The sequence below is a fragment of the Chroicocephalus ridibundus genome, chromosome 1, assembly GCF_963924245.1.
Source record: "Chroicocephalus ridibundus chromosome 1, bChrRid1.1, whole genome shotgun sequence".
In the NCBI taxonomy this organism is placed as follows: Eukaryota; Metazoa; Chordata; class Aves; order Charadriiformes; family Laridae; genus Chroicocephalus; species Chroicocephalus ridibundus.
Window position 1 is genome coordinate 27,715,031 of NC_086284.1, and position 19,051 is coordinate 27,734,081.

The 19,051-nt window shown below is 40.5% G+C and overlaps 1 protein-coding gene across 1 annotated transcript in view; it reads left to right on the plus strand.

The window, feature by feature from the left end:
- Positions 1-19,051, plus strand: part of KL (klotho) — a 52,935-nt gene that overhangs the window by 30,053 nt on the left and 3,831 nt on the right. The window contains exons 2-4 of the mRNA XM_063332523.1: positions 5,902-6,412; positions 11,294-11,562; positions 14,173-15,289. Of these exons, the coding sequence (XP_063188593.1) occupies positions 5,902-6,412; positions 11,294-11,562; positions 14,173-15,289 (1,897 nt within the window). The remainder of the gene's footprint in view (positions 1-5,901; positions 6,413-11,293; positions 11,563-14,172; positions 15,290-19,051) is intronic.

Here is a 19,051-nt window from a genome sequence, read left to right on the forward strand (position 1 = left end):
TTTTGGAGTAGCTGCAATGCATTTTGCTGCCTGTGGTTTAGCTTCATGCTTTCAGGTTACCTTCTTCTTATTCTCATGCTAGCAAAACTCCTCTGTTTTGCCTGTGTTGGGGAAAAATGTTTTTTTATCTATCTGCTGTGCCTTCAGACAAGTATTTAATGCCATCGTTGGTGGTTTTTCTTTAGAGGCGAGTATCATACCAGAGGCATTGTTCTGGAGTTAATACCCTGCTCTACAAGTTAAGGTGTCTGGTTTAATTTTTTTTCTATGCGTGTCATAATATCTCTGTTCCCAGTTCTTAAAATAGGAATGGTATTGTTTCCTGCCTTATGTATGGCAGGTGTAAAGTCGTTCATGTTCCTGAGGCACCGGCATGTTACAGTGACCAGCAGAGTGTGAAAAACAGTGACCAAATTGTACTGAGAAAGGAATTGAAACAAAACAGTGTACTTCAGGTGTGTGATCAATATTTAAAGCTATAGTTGTACCAAATTTTACATTAAATGGTTATAGACTGAAAAATGTTCACTTAATATTGTGTGTATCATTTACAAGCATCATTTTAGTCCCAGGTTGTTGAGATTGGGCAAAAAATACCAAATTTATTGAATCAATTGGCCGTGGTAATGGTGTCTAACAGACTAAAAAGAAAACTAGAAAAATACATATTTGGGAAGGAATTATAGAGGAAAAATGAAATTACTGCATGACTAACATGCCAGCTATAGCAAAGTCCTGTGCTTTATACACGAAGGTGTTATTTTACCAGTTTTGAAATACAGGAAGAACCTTAAGCAATTTTTAAATATCTGTATCTGTTACTCAGTGTTACTTGTTGTTACTTGTGAAAGAGAAGGTTTGCCCAAAGACTGTGTGGGTAAAACCTACTTGACTTTGGATCTAGGGGTGAAACATTACACAAAATATGACATCCTTTGTTATAGCTTGCAATTAAAATACTTGCTTCTGATGATACAGGGGAAAAAACACATTATTTTTCCCCTTCTTGTTGCAAGGCACATTTGGACTAATCATATACTAGACTTTCCCATGTCATTCCAATAATTATATCAATTTCATAAGGGCTTTTGATGTAGGACTGAATAATGACCGTTTTCTTGGAGGTACATTGGCCTGGTTTCTACTGATCAAAAAGCTTTTGCAGATCTTTTCCAATTAACTCTTCTCTTTGTATTGCTAAATGAGTTTCAATAACACTTTCCTATTCAGTTTCATTACCATGCAAATAGAGAGTTAATACAGAATAGTTCATCTGAGCGTGGAGAGCAGGTTATTTGTGCAGTTTATTTGTGAAATGAATGGTTTTATTATTGGTTCAGAAGGCACACAACTTAAAATTGAGACAACTTGTTCTAGAGGAATGAACACAAACTATGGAATCATGATGTTCCCAATTACAATTCTTGATTTGCTCTTGTGAAGGTTATGCATCATGATAGATGTAAGTGCTGAGAACTTGCAGAATGATACATATCAGTGCCAGACGCAGGAAAGTCTTAATGACCTTGGACAGGAATTTAGAGGCATAGTCAGACAAACCAATGTCTGTGTATTACTAAATTGACTTTCTCTTTTTTTGGACTATGCAGATCTGTCCTGCAGTGGAGTAGGACATGACTGTGTCCGGTTGCGAAGAGTGTTTGCCTATGTTGAATTATTTCTGCTATCACTGCAGGGATTTGGACTTTGTAGGGATAGCCTACACTATGGCATTGCAGAGGGCTTTTCTGTCTTGGAAATGGATTTGACACTTCATCAAGGCTCGATTTTGGCATTATTTACTTTGGCTCACACAGGAATCTCTTGAATACCGATCTAACGTGACCAATATCAGAGTTTCACAAGTTGAGTACAGGTAGGCTGTGGTCTGGATTGGTATGTTGTCTGGGAAAGTCAGGGAAAGAAGAATGTGTCAACTTGAAAATGGGACTGTGCTGGAGCCTGAAACCTGAGTGAAGTACAGACTTAAAAATGGGTTTACCTAAGGACAAGCTACAACTTGAGACTTTATTTCATTTTCATGGTGATATAAAACTTCATGATTTTCTTAGTGATGTAAGCATTTTGAGGGTAAGGTAAGTAAGTGCTGTTTAAGTTGGACCCCTCAGCACCTTTCAAAACGAGGGACATGGAGTCACCACGCTGTGTGTCAGCAAAAGCACTGAAGTGTAGATTGCCATGATCTTAATCCTACTTAGTTTTGAACTAAACGTAGGTACCAATAGGTAAGTCACCGAAATCAGGAAGTAAGATTTCAGATAAAGGTGAAGAAACTGGTGGTTGGTTGGTTTCTACTTGTATTCTCTGTATGGGAGGCTAAACTCTGATTATAGTTAATAGACATCTAGGAGGTTTTTTTGTCACAGCAAAGACATACAATGTCATTTGAGCTACCATAGGATGTTCGGCCTGGCTTCCAGTTGCTGCTCCAGAAGAGCAAGGTCTCCCTTTAGGTCTGCCAGCCTCATTCAGGTAAAACATCTCAAAAAGGTCTAGGCACCTACATTAAATCTTACTGCTAATCCATACAGTTATTGGGACCTAGACAGTGGTCCTGCTGAGTGTGACGATACGGCTGCTGTACTGTACTGAGGAATCACTCACTAGACTCTGTTAAGTAGATCAATTTGGAGCGGGATCCTGTTAGCTCAGTGTAAGTAGTGCCATGTGAGACTTCCCAGGCTATTTAGGATATCTGCATGGAAATGGCAGATGGGACATAGGCCTGTATCATTCTGGAGTGGCAACTAGATGCCTGTGTTCAGGCAGCTGTGTGGAGCCTGAGATCTCCATTGCCTATAGGGGGGGCTTGGGCATCTAGCTCATGTGTGGACAGTGAAATATAAGGTGTCTTTAGCTCCAAATGAGTTCCACCCTAGGAGTGGGATTCATTTGCCTGAAGATAGGTATAGGTGCAAATTATCATTTTACACATCCTATAGTGTCCCAGGTGTCTCTGTGGAGCTGAGAGACGTGACTTAGGATTTATGGGAGACTCACAGCTTTCTGAAACTGCAGTTGGAGGCTGGAATACTCTGAATTCTCAAAAACTGCATTAGACACCTAATTTTAGGCAAATGAATTCTGTCCCAGATTTCCATAGAGACTCTGCTTTGTCACTGGCTTCTTCCAGTTTTACTTCTATGCGGTTTTGAACTACCTCATTAATCTGTGTCCACAGAGCCTGGGGACTTTGATGCACTATTTTCTATGTTTAGCTGTTTTTTTATGGCAACGGTATAATTCCACTTGATGCACACTCCAGGGGGCAGACATTTAAGTGGGCTGCTTCTTGCCTGCTTTCATCTGTCTGTAGAACATGTCTTGTCTAAACTAAACAATAGGTTTTGTCTGTCATGGCTTCCTTGCTTCATGGTAGAATCAAGGATATGAAAATGCTGGAAGATCTCTCTCCACTGGCAGGAGTAGGGAGGGCTGAGTGTTATGGGGCAAGTCCTCCATAGTCCTTGAGGGGCTGTGTGGCTGGGCAGCATACTTGCAAGCGCAGATGACAGAGATTAAATTGTGTGTTTGATTGTGCATGGTGGTATCTTAACATCTGAGACAGGAAATGTGGAGATGAGTCAGGTCCAACAGAGGAATAATAATGGCACCTTTATGAGGGAAAATTTGGGTGTGCAAATTTGAGTTGCAAGCGGTGACATATTTGTTCCCAATGGTATTTTTAAAATAATATAAGTGTTGGGTGTGTAGCGTTTTGGTCACGGTGCGTAATGTCTTTTGTTCTTTCATCAGCATAATGGAGCTTCAGCATGAAGTAAAATTAAGTCTGTGCCTAGGTCAGCTCTCGTTTTTGACACGAGACTTTGAAATGTTTACTATATTTAGTTTCTCACTAGCATCAAAATCCATTGTGTTAATACAGACAAATGGTAGGACTGCACCACATTTATTTGAGCTATTGATGTATTATAAATGAGAGTATGTAAGTTGGAGTCTGCAACCGAGAGCTTGATTCAGATACATGCACATAGGTGTGTATGGTGATTCAGAGTTTCCAAGGTCTTCCCTTTGGGTTTTGGTGACTGCTCTAAAAGGGCATGCGTCTAGCGTCCTCTAGAGAGAGGGTGTCAGATCTGCACAGACTTTTTATATACCCTAAGATGACTCAAAGGCAGCAAGTTTCCGTATGGGGGCAGCTGAACTGAGCCTTGGTTATTGATCCTACCTTTAGTTGTCCTTCACTGCCAATTGTTTTTCTCCCAGCAGTGAGAATTAAAATTCTGCAAGAAGAGTAGAATGATAGAATTTATTATTTTTCCTGGGTAATTAACAATGCATCTTTCAAAAATGATTAATAATCTTAATTGCTTAATGTTCCTCGTAATGCTGGCAACTGGAAGTCATTGTGGTTCAAAGCTTGAATGGTGAGAGCGTATGAAAATGAAACGATGAACAGCAGCTATCAATACATTAATGATAAAATTTGCCAGCATACCAGCTGCATGGAGTGGAATCATAAGGCTTTCTACACAGCTTATGTTCCAGGGAGGGCTAAAAATGTGTGTGACATTTTGATTAATAATCTGTCATATGTATTCATCACAACTGTGACTTTGTATGTCAAGAATGGAGGTTCGTGTCATCACAGCACATATGAACAAGTAGTAGCTGATAAATCTCAAAATGCAAATGTTAACTGGGAATAGTTATTAGCAAGGCTTTATTCTAATGAATAGATCTCATATTTTTTATCTTTTTATCAATGACCTAGAAAAAAGTATTACAATTTCTACTAATGTGTAGATGATGAAAAGATGGGATGTTGATTCATAGAGCAGTCAAAATTCTTTGATAAGCTAGGTGCAAAGAAAAAATATGTTTTAGGTGGTGAAGGGCTCTGGAGATACGGTAGTTTAGATAAGCATATGCTCCCAGTGTAATGCTATGGCCACATAAGCAGAAATAGTGTATTAAATTGTCTCTGGTTTTACTGCTGGCAAGACTGCCACTGGCATATTATGTCCAATTCTGCTTCTGCAGTTTAAGACAGATGATGACAAATTGGAAGAGAATCAGAGGAGAGCAGTGAGAATGGTTTGAAGCTATGCCTGAAGATAATGCGAGGCTTCAGGAACTTAATCTATTTAGCTTTCAAAGGGAACGTCAAGAGACTGTTTAAACTGACTCCGTAAGATCACAAGAAAGAAATTTGGTAGAAAAGATCTCCTCACAGTAATAGATAAAATTAGACCGAGACAAGCAGTTGAAATCTGATGCTAGAGGTAAATAGCAAATTTTAATAAAACAAATCAAATTGAATTATTGGAATAATTTTTCAGGAGCTGTGGCAAATCGTTTTTCACCAGACTTTTAAAATCCAGATTGGTAGTTTTTCCTATACTGTGTGTTCTGGTTCAAAGAGGAATAAGTGCAAGGGTGTTTCTTTGTCTTGTATTGTTTGAGAGATCTGGACAGTTCTTACGAACAGACCTTCCTTCTTTATGTATCTGTGAATCTACAGATAAAGGGATACTCCTATAATGAAAACATACTTTGAAACATGCTTAGTTAAATTCATTTTCATTTTTGTAAATACTGGAAATATGGCTGAACTCAATAATATAAGTCAATAAAGGTGTCTCGCTGACTACCAAAAGTGTGTTCATTGCCTGGAATAGTATCTCATGGAAAAATGAGATGCTGTTTTTCCCAAACCAACTAGTGATTCCTAGTTGATATATGGTATTAATATTAAGATAATATGAGTTGTAGACTACTGAAGAATGAATAAGGCTGAGCCTTCAAATGCTGTGTTTATGTGGTTACTGCATGACACTGGACTTCAGTACTTGAGGCTAATTGTGTTACTTAAAATGGAATTTCAGGTGCATTAATTACAATCTTTCTTTTCAACAGGCCCATGCTAAAGTCTGGCATCTCTACAATGACCATTTTCGTCCAACTCAAAAAGGAAAAGTGTCCATTGCTCTTAGCTCCCACTGGATAAAACCACAACGTATGACTGAAAAAAACATAAAAGAATGTCAAAAATCCCTTGATTTTGTGCTCGGCTGGTTTGCTAAGCCCATATTTATTGATGGTGACTATCCAGAGAGCATGAGGAGCAACCTCTCATCCCTGTTGCCTGAATTCAGTGAAGTTGAGAAGAAGTACATCAAGGGAACAGCAGACTTTTTTGCTCTTTCTTTTGGAGCTACCCTGAGTTTCCAGCTCTTGGACTCCCACATGAAATTCCAGCAGTTGGAATCAATAAGCCTGAGGCAGCTCCTTTACTGGATAAGCAGTGAATATAACAACCCCCAAATATTCATTGTGGAGAACAGCTGGTTTGTTTCCGGTAGCACCAAGAGAGATGATGCCAAATATATTTACTACCTCAAAAAGTTCATTATGGAAACTTTAAAAGGTAGGACTGAAGTTGTATTAATATGCGCTTGACAAAATCATAATGCAAAATAGCCTACAGAGACTTGTTAAAGAACCAGGCTGAAAACTAATTTTGGCCTTCAACATTCGTCTTGGCACTTGTGAAATGAGGCGCTGAATCCCTTTCCTGGGTTTGTTCTCTTGAAGACCCTAAGTATTTGGTAAGCTTGATGCAGCTGTCTTTGAAGTCAGTAAGAAAATCTCTGCTGTCTTTCGTGGGAGGAAGTGCAAAACATGTCTCAACTATACTTCAGTGGTCTTAGGGAAATTTACTGTGTTACTTATTAATAGTATTATTGTAGCTATTTGTTCAGAGAAGATAGCAATTGTGTCACATTGCCATTTTCATAGAGGGGGTGGTCAAAAATGGCTTTAATTTTATTCTCAGCGCTCATGAAGATGCAGAGGACTCCCACATTTGTTTCATCTGCTATTCCAGAAACCTAATTGTTGCAAATAAATTAAAAGGTGAATAAATACATAAGCCAGTGGATCCAAAATGGGAAGAATGGAATGCAAACCCGCTACTATCTGTTGCAAGTACAGTATTTCTAGTCTGCATCAAGTCAGATGAAGAGCGTATCTTCATAAAGGGGTCATATTCCTGTTACCCATATTTCTGCTTAGTTTGTAAATTGCTGGACATACATACAGGCATCTGCCCTTCAATCACAGCTGACTGGAAATAATTTCAATTTACAGAGTTTCTTTCATTTTAATGTGCCACTCAGTAAATAATAACAAGAGCAACAATAACAGTACGACACTCTTGTCATATTAACTTAAGAGTTAGCACTTGGCTAAACTTTTTACAGGGAAAAAAAAAAGGCATATTTGCAGAAGGGACCTTGGCATCATTACAATGAGAATTATTGAACCCAAATCTGTCGTTAGAATTTGCAAAATCCAATGTGAATTGCAAAGTTCTCCATGCAATATCTAGGGGAATTTAATTGAGAAAGATCCACAAAAGGCATCATGTTGGCTGTGAGCAGTCTTGTTGGACAACATTAACGACCGAAGGCAAAGGCATGTGTTGTTTCTCCCAGACTGAGGACGTGTCTATCCAGTGCAATAAAGCACTGTAATGTAGAGACTCGTAAGCTATTTACCATGAGATTCACTCCAGCACTCATGGGGCAGTAAAAGGGCATTGGAGCTATAGCACTGAGAAGCAAGGATAATTAATTCAGGCCCAGGGCCACAAAAATGTGGTTTTGCTGCTTCCTAGATCTGGCCAGTATCTTTGCCTGATTGTGTATACGCACTGGTTCAGACAAAACTGCTTGTTTCTGTATCTATGTTAACAAGTAAGGGCAGCTCTGTCGGAGCAGGCCTGTAGAGTAAAAAGAGTTGGTGTTGAGGGCCTGGTGTCCACACTGCACGCAGTCCTGAAGCCCATTTCTGGATTAGTTTCACCCCAAAGCACCCCAGGTCATGCATCCTGACACCACTCTGTAACGCGAACCAAAGTGTGATAAGGAGAGAGATTTGCTCAAAAGCGTGCTCCTGATTTCACTTGAAGTGCTGATGGAGATGTCCATTCTGACACTGCATGCTGTAGACAAGCTCCATACATGTTGTTTGGGTTTTTTTTTGGCTCTGGGAAAGGGTCTCTTTATGTGGGATTTACGGCCCTAAATCCTTTTAATGTTTACTATTATTGATCTTTCTTTTTTTTTCCCAAATAATTTTTAGGGTTGAATATAGTAAATAGAGCTGTAATATAAAGTAGTTAAATATTAATTAGAGCTGATAATTGGTTCGAGGTGCCTTCTCACATGGGTGAGAACCACTTACTCTAGGGTCATATTCACTTCCCTGCTCTGTGTCTGGTGAAACAAATAAATTGATCGTTCCTTGTATAGTGGAGCATGTTGACCAGGAGGGCATCCAAGCTCCTCTGTGCCATGTTGACTAGCCGAGGGGTTAGGTCATTATGTGGGGACTTAACAGGTCTGAATCCAAAGAGCCTTAAGGAGATAAGGAACAGTCAGGCCCCCGACAGGTCAGGACCGATTTACCGATCTGTTCTTAGGTATGTCCAGAAGCAAAACACAGATCCTTGGGCACCTTCCACATGGAAGCAGGGGCTATGGCCTTCATGCTCCTCACCTTCATGCACTGGGGTTGGACCGCAGCTGAGCAGAGGGTTTTAAGGATCTGTGTTTGATGTTTATGGGTCTACCATGTTTCCTTGGAATGTTTCAACTGAGCTAAATAGAGCGTGAACCAAAGTGCTATTTAATTTTTAACCCAGTTCTGGTGGAGTTCTGGCCTAAACAGTAGCACACTTCTAGGCATGCTGTGGGGGACTGCTGAGGTCAGGACTTACTTCCAGTAGGTGGTAGGGACAAGGCCGTTCAGTTTTAGAAGCAAGGACAGTTTAGGTTTCAGCCAGCCTGGCTTGCATACCTACAGGCATAAAAAAGAGGGGGGATAGGCAAAAGAAAAAGAAAAAAAAAAAAGAGACAATAATTTTTATTGCGTTTTTTCAGTAACATGCAATTCAAGCGGGATACTGTGTTTGAGACTTCCAAACCTTTTGGAACTTCCAAAAATTTTTCAAGTTGCTTCTTTCATAGGTGACATTTAGAAGTGAATGCATTTTTAAACAAGGATTCGAGGAGAATTTTTATGAGGTGCTCAGGAAGTGTGGGAGTGCTGTGTGATGACTTACAGGAGGGATGAGATGCTGTTCAAAGAGAAATTCTCACTGAGACTAGTTCACAAAGTGGACCTGCATTGGCTTTTGCACTGCTGGTACGGCAGATGTCATCATGGATGCATGCAGAGGTTAGAAAAATACTGGCATTTGCCAAACGCAAAAGCATGATGCCTTTAGGAGGAGAAATATTCCATTTCCTTAGACGTTTTCTCATGACCTCTGATACAGACTGGGCCAAATTCATTGCTTTTTTAAGCACAGTTCATTTAATCGATTCAAACATGGTTACAATCAAGAATCTATGTGGTCTTTCATAACTGATTGTAATGAGGTACATTAATAAAACCAGGAAATGAGGATCTTGATATTCTTGTTGCCTGAAATAATGCTTTCAGTGTTACTAGGCTGGAAAATATTATGTACAGTCAGTACCCAGTTTGGGTTGACAGAAGATGGTGAGTAATAAAGATAAACTGCTGGCTACGCAGCCAAACTCGAGTTCAAAAGAACATTTAAGAATGTGCTTAAATGCGTTGCTGTATTAGGGTGGGTCTAATTATATAATTAAAATAAGCACACTCCTTTGTGCTTTCCTGAACCTGAGCCTTGCCTAGGAACATTTTGCTGAACCTCAGAGTTTAATACAACTATAAGCGGGTATCATTTGGAATCTTAAAATAAAACTGTAATGCTGGCAATACTAACAGATGCCAGTACACCCTGATATTGACCTACAAAGTGTGTGGTGATTTTTAAAAGTCAAACAGTTGACATACACATATTTTTAGAAACCTTTAAATATGTAAGCTGGAAAATGCTATGTCATAAAAGATGTAAAGAGATAGAATTATCAACTAAAGAGGATGGTGGATGAGAAGCTCAACATGAGCTGTCAATGCATGCTTGCAGCCCAGAAAGCCAACTGCATCTGGGCTGCCTCAGAAGAAGAATGGCCAGCAGGTCCAGGGAGGTGATTCTGCCCCTCTACTCTGCTCTGGTGAGACCCCACCTGGAGTACTGCGTCCAGATCTGGAGCCCTCAGCACGAGAAGGACATGGACGTGTTGGAACGGGTCCAGAGGAGGGCCACGAAGATGATCAATGGGCTGGAGCACCTCTCCTATGAGGGCAGGCTGAGAGAGCTGGGGTTGTTCAGCCTGGAGAAGGGAAGGCTCTGGAGAGATCTTACAGCAGCCTTCCAGTACCTAAAGGGGACCTACAGAGAAGATGGGGAGGGACTCTTTATCAGGGAGTGCAATGATAGGACAAGGGGTAACAGTTTTAAGCTGAAAGAGGGGACATTTAGATTAGATATTAGGAAGAAATTCTTTACTGTGAGGGTGGTGAGGCACTGGCACAGGTTGCCCAGAGAAGCTGTGGATGCCCCATCCCTGGAAGTGTTCAAGGCCAGGCTGGATGGGGCTTTGAGCAGCCTGGTCTAGTGGGAGGTGTCCCTGCCCATGGCAGGGGGTTGGAACTGGGTGATCTTTAAGTTTCCTTCCAACCCAAATCATTCTATGATTCTGTGATTATCACCTCTACTTACAATCTGTGGTAATAAAAATTCATCAGCACGCCAAAAGTGTTGCCGGGGTTTTCTCAATATGTATTTTTAGTGGAGGGGAAGGGGAAAAACAAGAGCGTAAGGTTTGTTTGCATACAGGGTAGTGCTGCACTGGTGGCAGGTAAGCTGCCCAGCCGTGAGTGAGCTGCGGTGCGTGCTCAGCAGAGTGCAGTGCAGTGCAGTTGCTGGCTCAGTTGCTGCAGACAGTTCAAGCGTAGCGTGTGCTGCTCTGAGGCCGAGGTTTGGCATGCCTAATTAGCAGCACTGCTCAAACTGCTGCCGTGCTGCTTCTCTTTTGAAAGCCGACTTGTTTAAAGCCAAGCCAGGTATCTCCCCTGCCTCGCACAGCGCACCCATGCCCTGGCAGCTCCCTGAGTGCAGTTGAAGTGTCTTCCCTGAAAAGGGCTTTGAGGCAGGCCCCGAATCATAGAATCATAGAATCCTTTTGGTTGGAAAAGACTTTTAAGACCATCGAGTCCAACCATAAAACTAACACTGCCAAGTCCACCACTAAACTTATCTGCCCTATTGCATTGTTCTTACACATGAATACTGCAAACGTTGCTGATATGGTGTAATCTACAGAGGAAAATGAGCACTGCGATAAGCTTGGTTTTGTTCTTTCCTCAGCCATCCGGTACGACGGAGTTAATGTGTTTGGCTACACAGTCTGGTCCCTCCTGGATGGCTTTGAATGGCATAGGGGATACAGCATTCGACGTGGATTGTTTTATGTTGATTTTCAAAGCCACGACAAGAAGTTGATGCCCAAATCTTCTGTCTTGTTCTATCAAAAGCTGATAGAAAAAAATGGTTTCCCACCTTTGCCTGAAAACCAGCCCGTAGAAGGGATTTTTCCCTGTGGCTTTGCTTGGGGAATTGTTGACAACTACATTCAGGTGAGTCTGATGATAAAGCCGACAGGCTGTCCAGCCAGATCAGCGCACAAGTTCATATTGATAAATTTGCTGGGTAGAGTGTCTTTGCCGATATATATTACCACAGTGCTGCAACGAGATGGGTACAAGGCTTTTGTGCCAAACACTGTGTCTTTCAGTCTTTACTAGACTTTCTGCGTGTGACCAAGGAGATCCAGGCGGATTGAGGTATGATAAATGGCATTTTAGAAAAATATATGGAAATTGAAAGGGGTCTGATGCTCATCTTCCCTGCATATGTTATGTGATCAGTTACTGGAAGTTACTTGTTTTCAAATGGAAGTTGATTAGATCTGCTAAAGTGTATTTCCAAATGTCCTAGTCTATGAAATGCGAAAAATTACTGCTTTTTCATGTCCTTAATTTTAATGGTAATATATTTGTCTGCTGTGATAATATATGTTTTAAAAAACTTCCTGAAAGCTCTTAAAACTCCAATGGCATGTTTCAACATCTTATGCATATATATCCCGGTGCCATTGTTAGAGGGCTTCTGTGTAAAAAAAAAAAAAAAAAAAAAAAAGTAAACGATATTGGATTTAGATGAAATTTCTGTGTAATTTTGTGTAGCACTGTGTCTGACGGAGGTCTTTAGTGCCCGTGGATAGCACCTAGCTAGATCATGGATCCTGTTCCTAGCACTCACTCTTTATTTCAACTGAATCTGATACTTTGGGAGAACCTTTCAAATTTTAAGACTTCATAGCATGTGTAAAAATTGTAGCTTAGTTACTGTCTCTGTAACAGCTTGGCTCTGTAATTCTTAGATGCTGTTTTGGCTTGCAGAGCTTCTCTAACCACAATAAAGAGGTGTAGTTGAATTCAATGCTGAGGCTTGATCTAAGAACAGAATTTTTAATTTAGATTTTCCACAAAGACAGAATCTTTCTTAAGGACAGAGTATAGGGAACTTGTTTGGGTTTTTTTCACTCCAAAAGTAAGATCTGACTTTGTTCTTTTGAAAAATACTGCAGCCTCCTAACCTGGTACACCTATTTCCAAGAAAATTCAACAGTCATTGTCCTCCTAGCTAAATTAGGGATCGGAAATGGAATTGCTGCCTTTGGGATCGATAACAGCTATAAAGCTGCAGAGTCAGTCAGCCTAAGACAGTTAAAAAAATCCCTCCCATCCCCAAAACCTTCAAAGCGGAATATTTTCATTTCAAGAGGCCATTCAAACATTTTGTGCTGTAAAGCTTAGGTACTGTGATTTGTAGATGCATCACAGTGGAAAAACTCTTTTGACAGCATTCCCACAGTATTAGTGGCAATGCATGCTTTAGTAATCTACAAGGGACAATTCTCCAGAAAAGCAATTTCCCTCAGACATGCTGTTTTTTATTACTTTCTTCTATAAGCACAGTACTGACCTCTCCGGAGAAAATAGCAACTGATTTTCAGCAGCTTCTTTATACAGTCTGCAGACCTCAGCTACAAGTTGAACACTGGTTGTAGGCTGACACCTGCTTTTCAAACAGAGGGCAGGACAAGGAAATCTGAACTCAGGGGGAACCTTGCACCAGAAAAAAAAGGAGGGGGGGGGAAGGCAAATAAACACATGTGGGAACAGTATCCTGTAGTTCGTATCTTTCTTGGAGGAGTTATGCTAGAGTATGAATGAGGAGATTTTACGCTGTGCATTCTTTTAAGTAATTCACTTTTCCATTTTCTAGTCCTTATTGTGTTTGCGATATTCATTAATAAATGGAAGTATAATTCTGTGGGACCCTAAGAAGCTCATCTTCTACTGTCTCCAGTATGTCATACAGGCAATTCTGACATCTGACGTCCTAAAGACTTACGGGAAATGCATTTATTGTTGAAGGGATACATAGTGAGTTGACTTCGAGGTCTGAAAAAAAAATTGATTCAGACATCAACAGCCTGCTGAAATAACTTGGAAATGAGTTCAGTATGAGTTAAATAAAACAGGACATCTTTAGCAGGAAGGAAAAATTTTGCTTGTCAACTGAATTCATGCTAAAAATCAAGTGCAGAGCATTACTCATCTTTCATCACAGTCAGGAAAAGAACTGAACACAGAAATTATGTTGCATTCATTATTTCTTTTACTGGGTTCAGGGAGTGGTCTTGAAACTGAAGCTACTGGGAAATTTACAACAGACAGTCTCTCTGTAGGTCCTTGGGTATAGCTTCTTAATCTTGAAAAAAAAAACATTTTAAAAATTACTGTAGTCTTTGCTGAAGATCTGCTTTTCTGGAGATCTGACGCAAGCTTAGTGCTTTATCCCTGAGCAATCCCTTGTTTCCCATAGGGACTGGCGCAATCTGGAGAAGATATAAACATGGTGACCATTAGCATAAGCCTGTTTGGAAAGTAGGATGAAAAGGATACATAGATTTGATACTTTTCTGGCGTCATATGTTAACAGAAGATTAATTCATTCATATGAGTGAGAGATGTTATCATATCAGACATGCGAGAGAGGTGCTAAGAGCAATGTTTTGATTTACGATATTCTTTCACTAAGTTGTGTCTGATGGTGATGATGTTCCCACCTACCTGGAACAAACAGCTTGAACCTGGTATGTTTCTTCTTCTACCTAGGTAGACACGACACCCGCCCAATTTCTCGACTCTAGTGTTTATGTGTGGGATGTTCACCAGACAAAGAAGCTTATTAAAGTGGATGGAGTTTTCACGTCCAGACGCAAGCGCCACTGTGTTGACTTTGCTGCTATCAGGCTCCAGATCTCTCTTCTGCAGGAAGTGCATGTCACACACTTCCATTTTTCACTGAAATGGTCTTTAATTCTTCCTTTAGGTAACCTTTCTCTAGTCAACCACACACTTGTACATTATTACCAGTGTTTTGCTAGTGAACTTCTCAGAGCTAACATCACTCCTGTTGTTGCTTTATGGCAACCAATGCCCGAGAATCAAGAGCTTCCAGTTTCCCTTGCCAAATATGGAGCTTGGGAAAACCCAGAAACAGTTCAAGCTTTTGTTGAGTATGCCAAATTCTGCTTTATGAGTCTTGGGGGCCATGTCAAATTTTGGATCACAATGAATGAACCGCCTGTGAAAAACTTGACGTACACTGCAGGGCACAACCTGTTGAAAGCCCATGCGAAAGCGTGGCATCTTTATGACAAAGAATTCAGGGGATCTCAGAAGGGTAAAATATCTATAGCTCTGCAAGCTGACTGGGTAGAACCAGCTTGTCCCTTTTCCAGGAATGACCAAGAAGTTGCTGACAGAATTTTAGAGTTTGACATTGGCTGGCTTGCGGAGCCCATCTTTGGGAATGGTGACTACCCACAGGCAATGAGAGCATGGCTTCACCGAAGAAATAGTGTTGACCTGTATAATTTCCACTTGCCTTATTTCTCAGAAGATGAAAAGAAGTTAATCCGGGGCTCATTTGATTTTTTTGCCTTGAGTCACTACACTACTACCCTCGTGGGCTGGGAGAAAGAAGATGCACTAAAATATGACCACTATCTTGAAGTTCAAATGATCAATGACATCACGTGGCTGCACTCTCCCAGCAGAGCTGCAGTAGTGCCCTGGGGACTGCGTAAATTGCTGAAGTGGGTTAAATCAAAGTACGGTGATGTCCCAATTTATGTTATGGCTAATGGAATTGACGATGACCACAATATGGTGCATGATAAGCTCAGAGTGTATTACATAGAGAACTATATCAATGAAGCTTTAAAAGGTAAGGAACCATAGATGGTTTATATGTCACAAATCCCAGTATTAGTATACACTGTGTGATAGAGTTTGTTTAACTTTAAAAAAATAAATTCTATGTAGAATACTCTGTAAATGAGATGTTACGGCACAGCAGATATTTTTTCCTTTGATTTATGATTGATTGGTGTTACTAAACATGAGTAAGACGGACCTTGCACGTATTCTGCATAAGACAGCAGAATAACTTTTTTGTAAATTCAAGAAAATTAAGTAGATGTTATGTGAGCAGCTCCACATGTATTTAGTCAGGTTTTCTTCTTATTGCACTTCTTCTGTTGTTTTCCTTTGTTGCTTCTCTCTACTGATGTGCCTCAGGGCTGGGTATGAGTTCTGTTCCTCAGCTGTCTCTGTATCTTATCCAACATGATCTTATCCACCAGTGATCTTCATAATAATTCAGCTATCTACCTCATTATGCCATTTCCTGGACTCTTTCCTGCTATTCAGAACCCAAACCAGTCTTTTTCTCTGTCTCAAAGATTCATAAATTATAAGGCAAAAAGGAGGCCTTTTGTGTCATCGTATCATACAACACACACTGTTTTTTAAGAGAAGCACACACGCTGTTTTTTAAGAAAAGCACAAGACAAATGAGATAATTTTTACTGATGAAGAATCTTCTACATCTCACTGTGAGCTGTTGCAGTGGGTAATTATCTATTGGTTTTATATATAAGTGTGTGTATAGATATATGTAAATCTTGCTTCTAGTATTAATTTCTTTAGCTTCAGCTTTAAGCCTTTTTGTTGTGCATTTCCATGTATTTTACCCATCTAAGTATTCACAGACAGAAAACAAGCTCTCTCTCATTTATCTCTTTCATAAAGAACACAGACAAAGCTCTTTGTGTCCCTTACTATAAAACATCATTTAGAACCTTTCAATTATTAAACTTTTTCCCGTTGGCCAGCATTCTTCTTGAGAGGGGTAAACCCAGACCTGGACACACCGTTCCTACCACAGCCGCACCTATATCACAGGCAGGTATAACGTAACCTCTTACCCTTTTAACTCCTCTTTCCTACATCTAAGCAGCCCGCTAGCCCTTTTGGCCATGACAGCAGGTTGGTTACACGCGCGCTGTGGTTATCTGCTGAGATTTCAAACTCGGTTACAGATCCTGGCTCCCCAGGCCGAACCCCCTCTGCCCAAGCATGGCCTGCATGTTCTTTGACATGCTCACATTTGCTCATGTTCAAATGCCAGTTGCTTGCTTGTGCAAAGCTTGCTACGCTAGTTAAATTATGTCCCTAATCTTTGTGTTATTTGCAGACTTCGTGAGAAATAGTTTTACTTCTCTTTCATGCCGCTGATATATTTAAGATCATTAAATATTTCAGTGCTTAAAACTAATCTCCACGACCACGGTCAAAATACACCTACTGTGACACCTACTTGCCTGCAATTACATTTCTAGACTTAATAGTTCTGGTTGAGACCAGTTGAAATCTGTTTATTATGGGCTCCCCTTGACCTTGTAACATTCTATTTTCTTCATCCAAATGCCATAATACCAAGTCAGTTGCCTTGTGAAGTTCTAAGTATATTACATCAAACATCATTACTTTTATTGATCTGCTGATCTCATAAAAAAGATGTCAAGTTAGTTTGACAAGATTTATTTTTCATAAAGCTAAGGTGATTGGCATTAATCATATATATCTCCTGTAATTTGTATTTATCAGGCCTTACATAATCTATTCCACTCTCTTGCTCGGTAGTGAAGGATGGCTGGCAGTTCCATAATTTGCTAGGTCATCGTGTCCACTCTGTTAAGCATTGGCTTTAACTTCCTCCTCTGTAATTTCCACCTCTTGCACGAATTACTGAACATCAGTATTAAGCGCCCAAGAGTTCCTTCTCCAGCATTTTCAAGTCCTGGCTGCATGTTTTCTGCATCTGTATTTAAAAAGCATATCTTGGCTATATCTGGGCTTACAGTTTCAATTTGTTTTTTCTGTATTGCTTCTCTCCTTCCTACCACTTTAGACCGTACCAGTTCTTGGAACTTTTGTTTTCAAAGTGTGTATGGGCTTTTCCATTCACCAGAACACCTGCACATCCCCCTGTTTTTTACAGAACTTTGTCATTTGTACTGATCTGGTACCAGTTTCTCCCAATCACTTCCTTCTCCCCTCTTCTATCCAGCCTGGAAATAGCTCCTATGTTTTTCGACCTAACCAGTACACGTAAGCCATATTTTCCTATCTTTCCACCTTCTTTGCCATGGATGAATATGTCCCTGCTAAGTAGCCATAATACTTGCCATTAAGCTCAGTCTCCTGCTTTTGACATCATACACTCCTCCACAGTGTTTGGACCATCAGTAATACTAGCTTTTTCATTCTTTTTTTCTTCTTCTGCTCTGGTATCGTGCTTTTATCCATCTTGTCCTTACACAAGGAGCAAGCTCTTAACCTTGTCATCGTGACTGATTCAGGTTTCTCCAAAACTTGCATATTTTTTTTGCAAGACCCTGTGCGGTGATTGAGATGAATTACAAATATTGTGTCCTTACCTCAGCGTCATGCCAGAGAGGAATGAGAGGGGATTTGGTACACGTGTGCTCTTGCCTTAAAGTTCGTATTCTACCTTCCAGCTGGTTTCAGGGACTGCATGTGGCAGCATTTGTGCGCATAATGTTGCTCACCTGCATTGTTCCAGGGGAGCCAACAGGATTGTGCAGATAAATGATTCCAGAATACAGTGTGGAACCCTTTGGACTGAGGCTGTATTTTTAAGTGCTTTGTACACAAAGTACATCTTTGCCAATTGAAAACAAAGAACAGCAGTAACCATTTATGTAACACCGTTAAATCCACATGCAGTTTTACAAACACAAACTAATTATCCTGGGTTGCAGCTCTGTAAAAGGGCAGGTAAATATTATTTCGTTTTACACATGAAAAGTAGGTTAGAGGTACTAAATGTCTTGCATGTGGCTGCAGAAAGAATTCTTTCCAGAGCCATATGAAAATTCACCAATTATTAGCTTTCGGTCCTGTGTTCATCTGCTAGAAGATGTTGCTTTAATTTGGTAAAAATTGTGATTTTGAGAGATAAAAGTATCACAGTTTGCGTCTGCTACTGTGGATCGATTGGTTTTGTCAGGAGGGACTGGTGGCTCAAGGTTAATGCTCCAGCTGCTGGACCTTTTCCAGTAGCAAAGGCAGCAGTACGTATTGTGGACATGTTCTCAATAAAGACTAATACAGGTCACCTTGGATCAGAAACTCGGGTCAATAAAAAGAGAGGACTATGATCTGCATAACCTTTCCACTTGCACTGGCAATATCCCAGTACACGACCTTGGCACGGGCACGTCTTTCCCTGGTGTCACTGTGCCTTTTGCCTAGTGAGGAGTGCAGCCTGATGTCCTCCATTCCTTGGCCGTCCCCACCAGGAGATGCTCTGCAAGGGAGAAAGGAGCAGTCAGAGAAACAGGTTGCAGAAATCCAGGTGTACGAAAACCAAAACCTGTATTCTTTCTTACATAAAATAGAGAGCCGTCTTTTCGTGATAGGCTCCATGCTGATCATTAAACACAGTCATGCTCTCGCAGCTGTGTTTACCAAGAACGGGGAAATAAATTGCAGGATACTCTCAGATCATACTGTCTGGCAATGGCTGACAGATTCTTACTTTTTATGAGAAACACTTCATAGATGTACATGTACCTTACCTTATTTTGGGGAAGAGAAGTGCAGATGTGGGTTTAACATC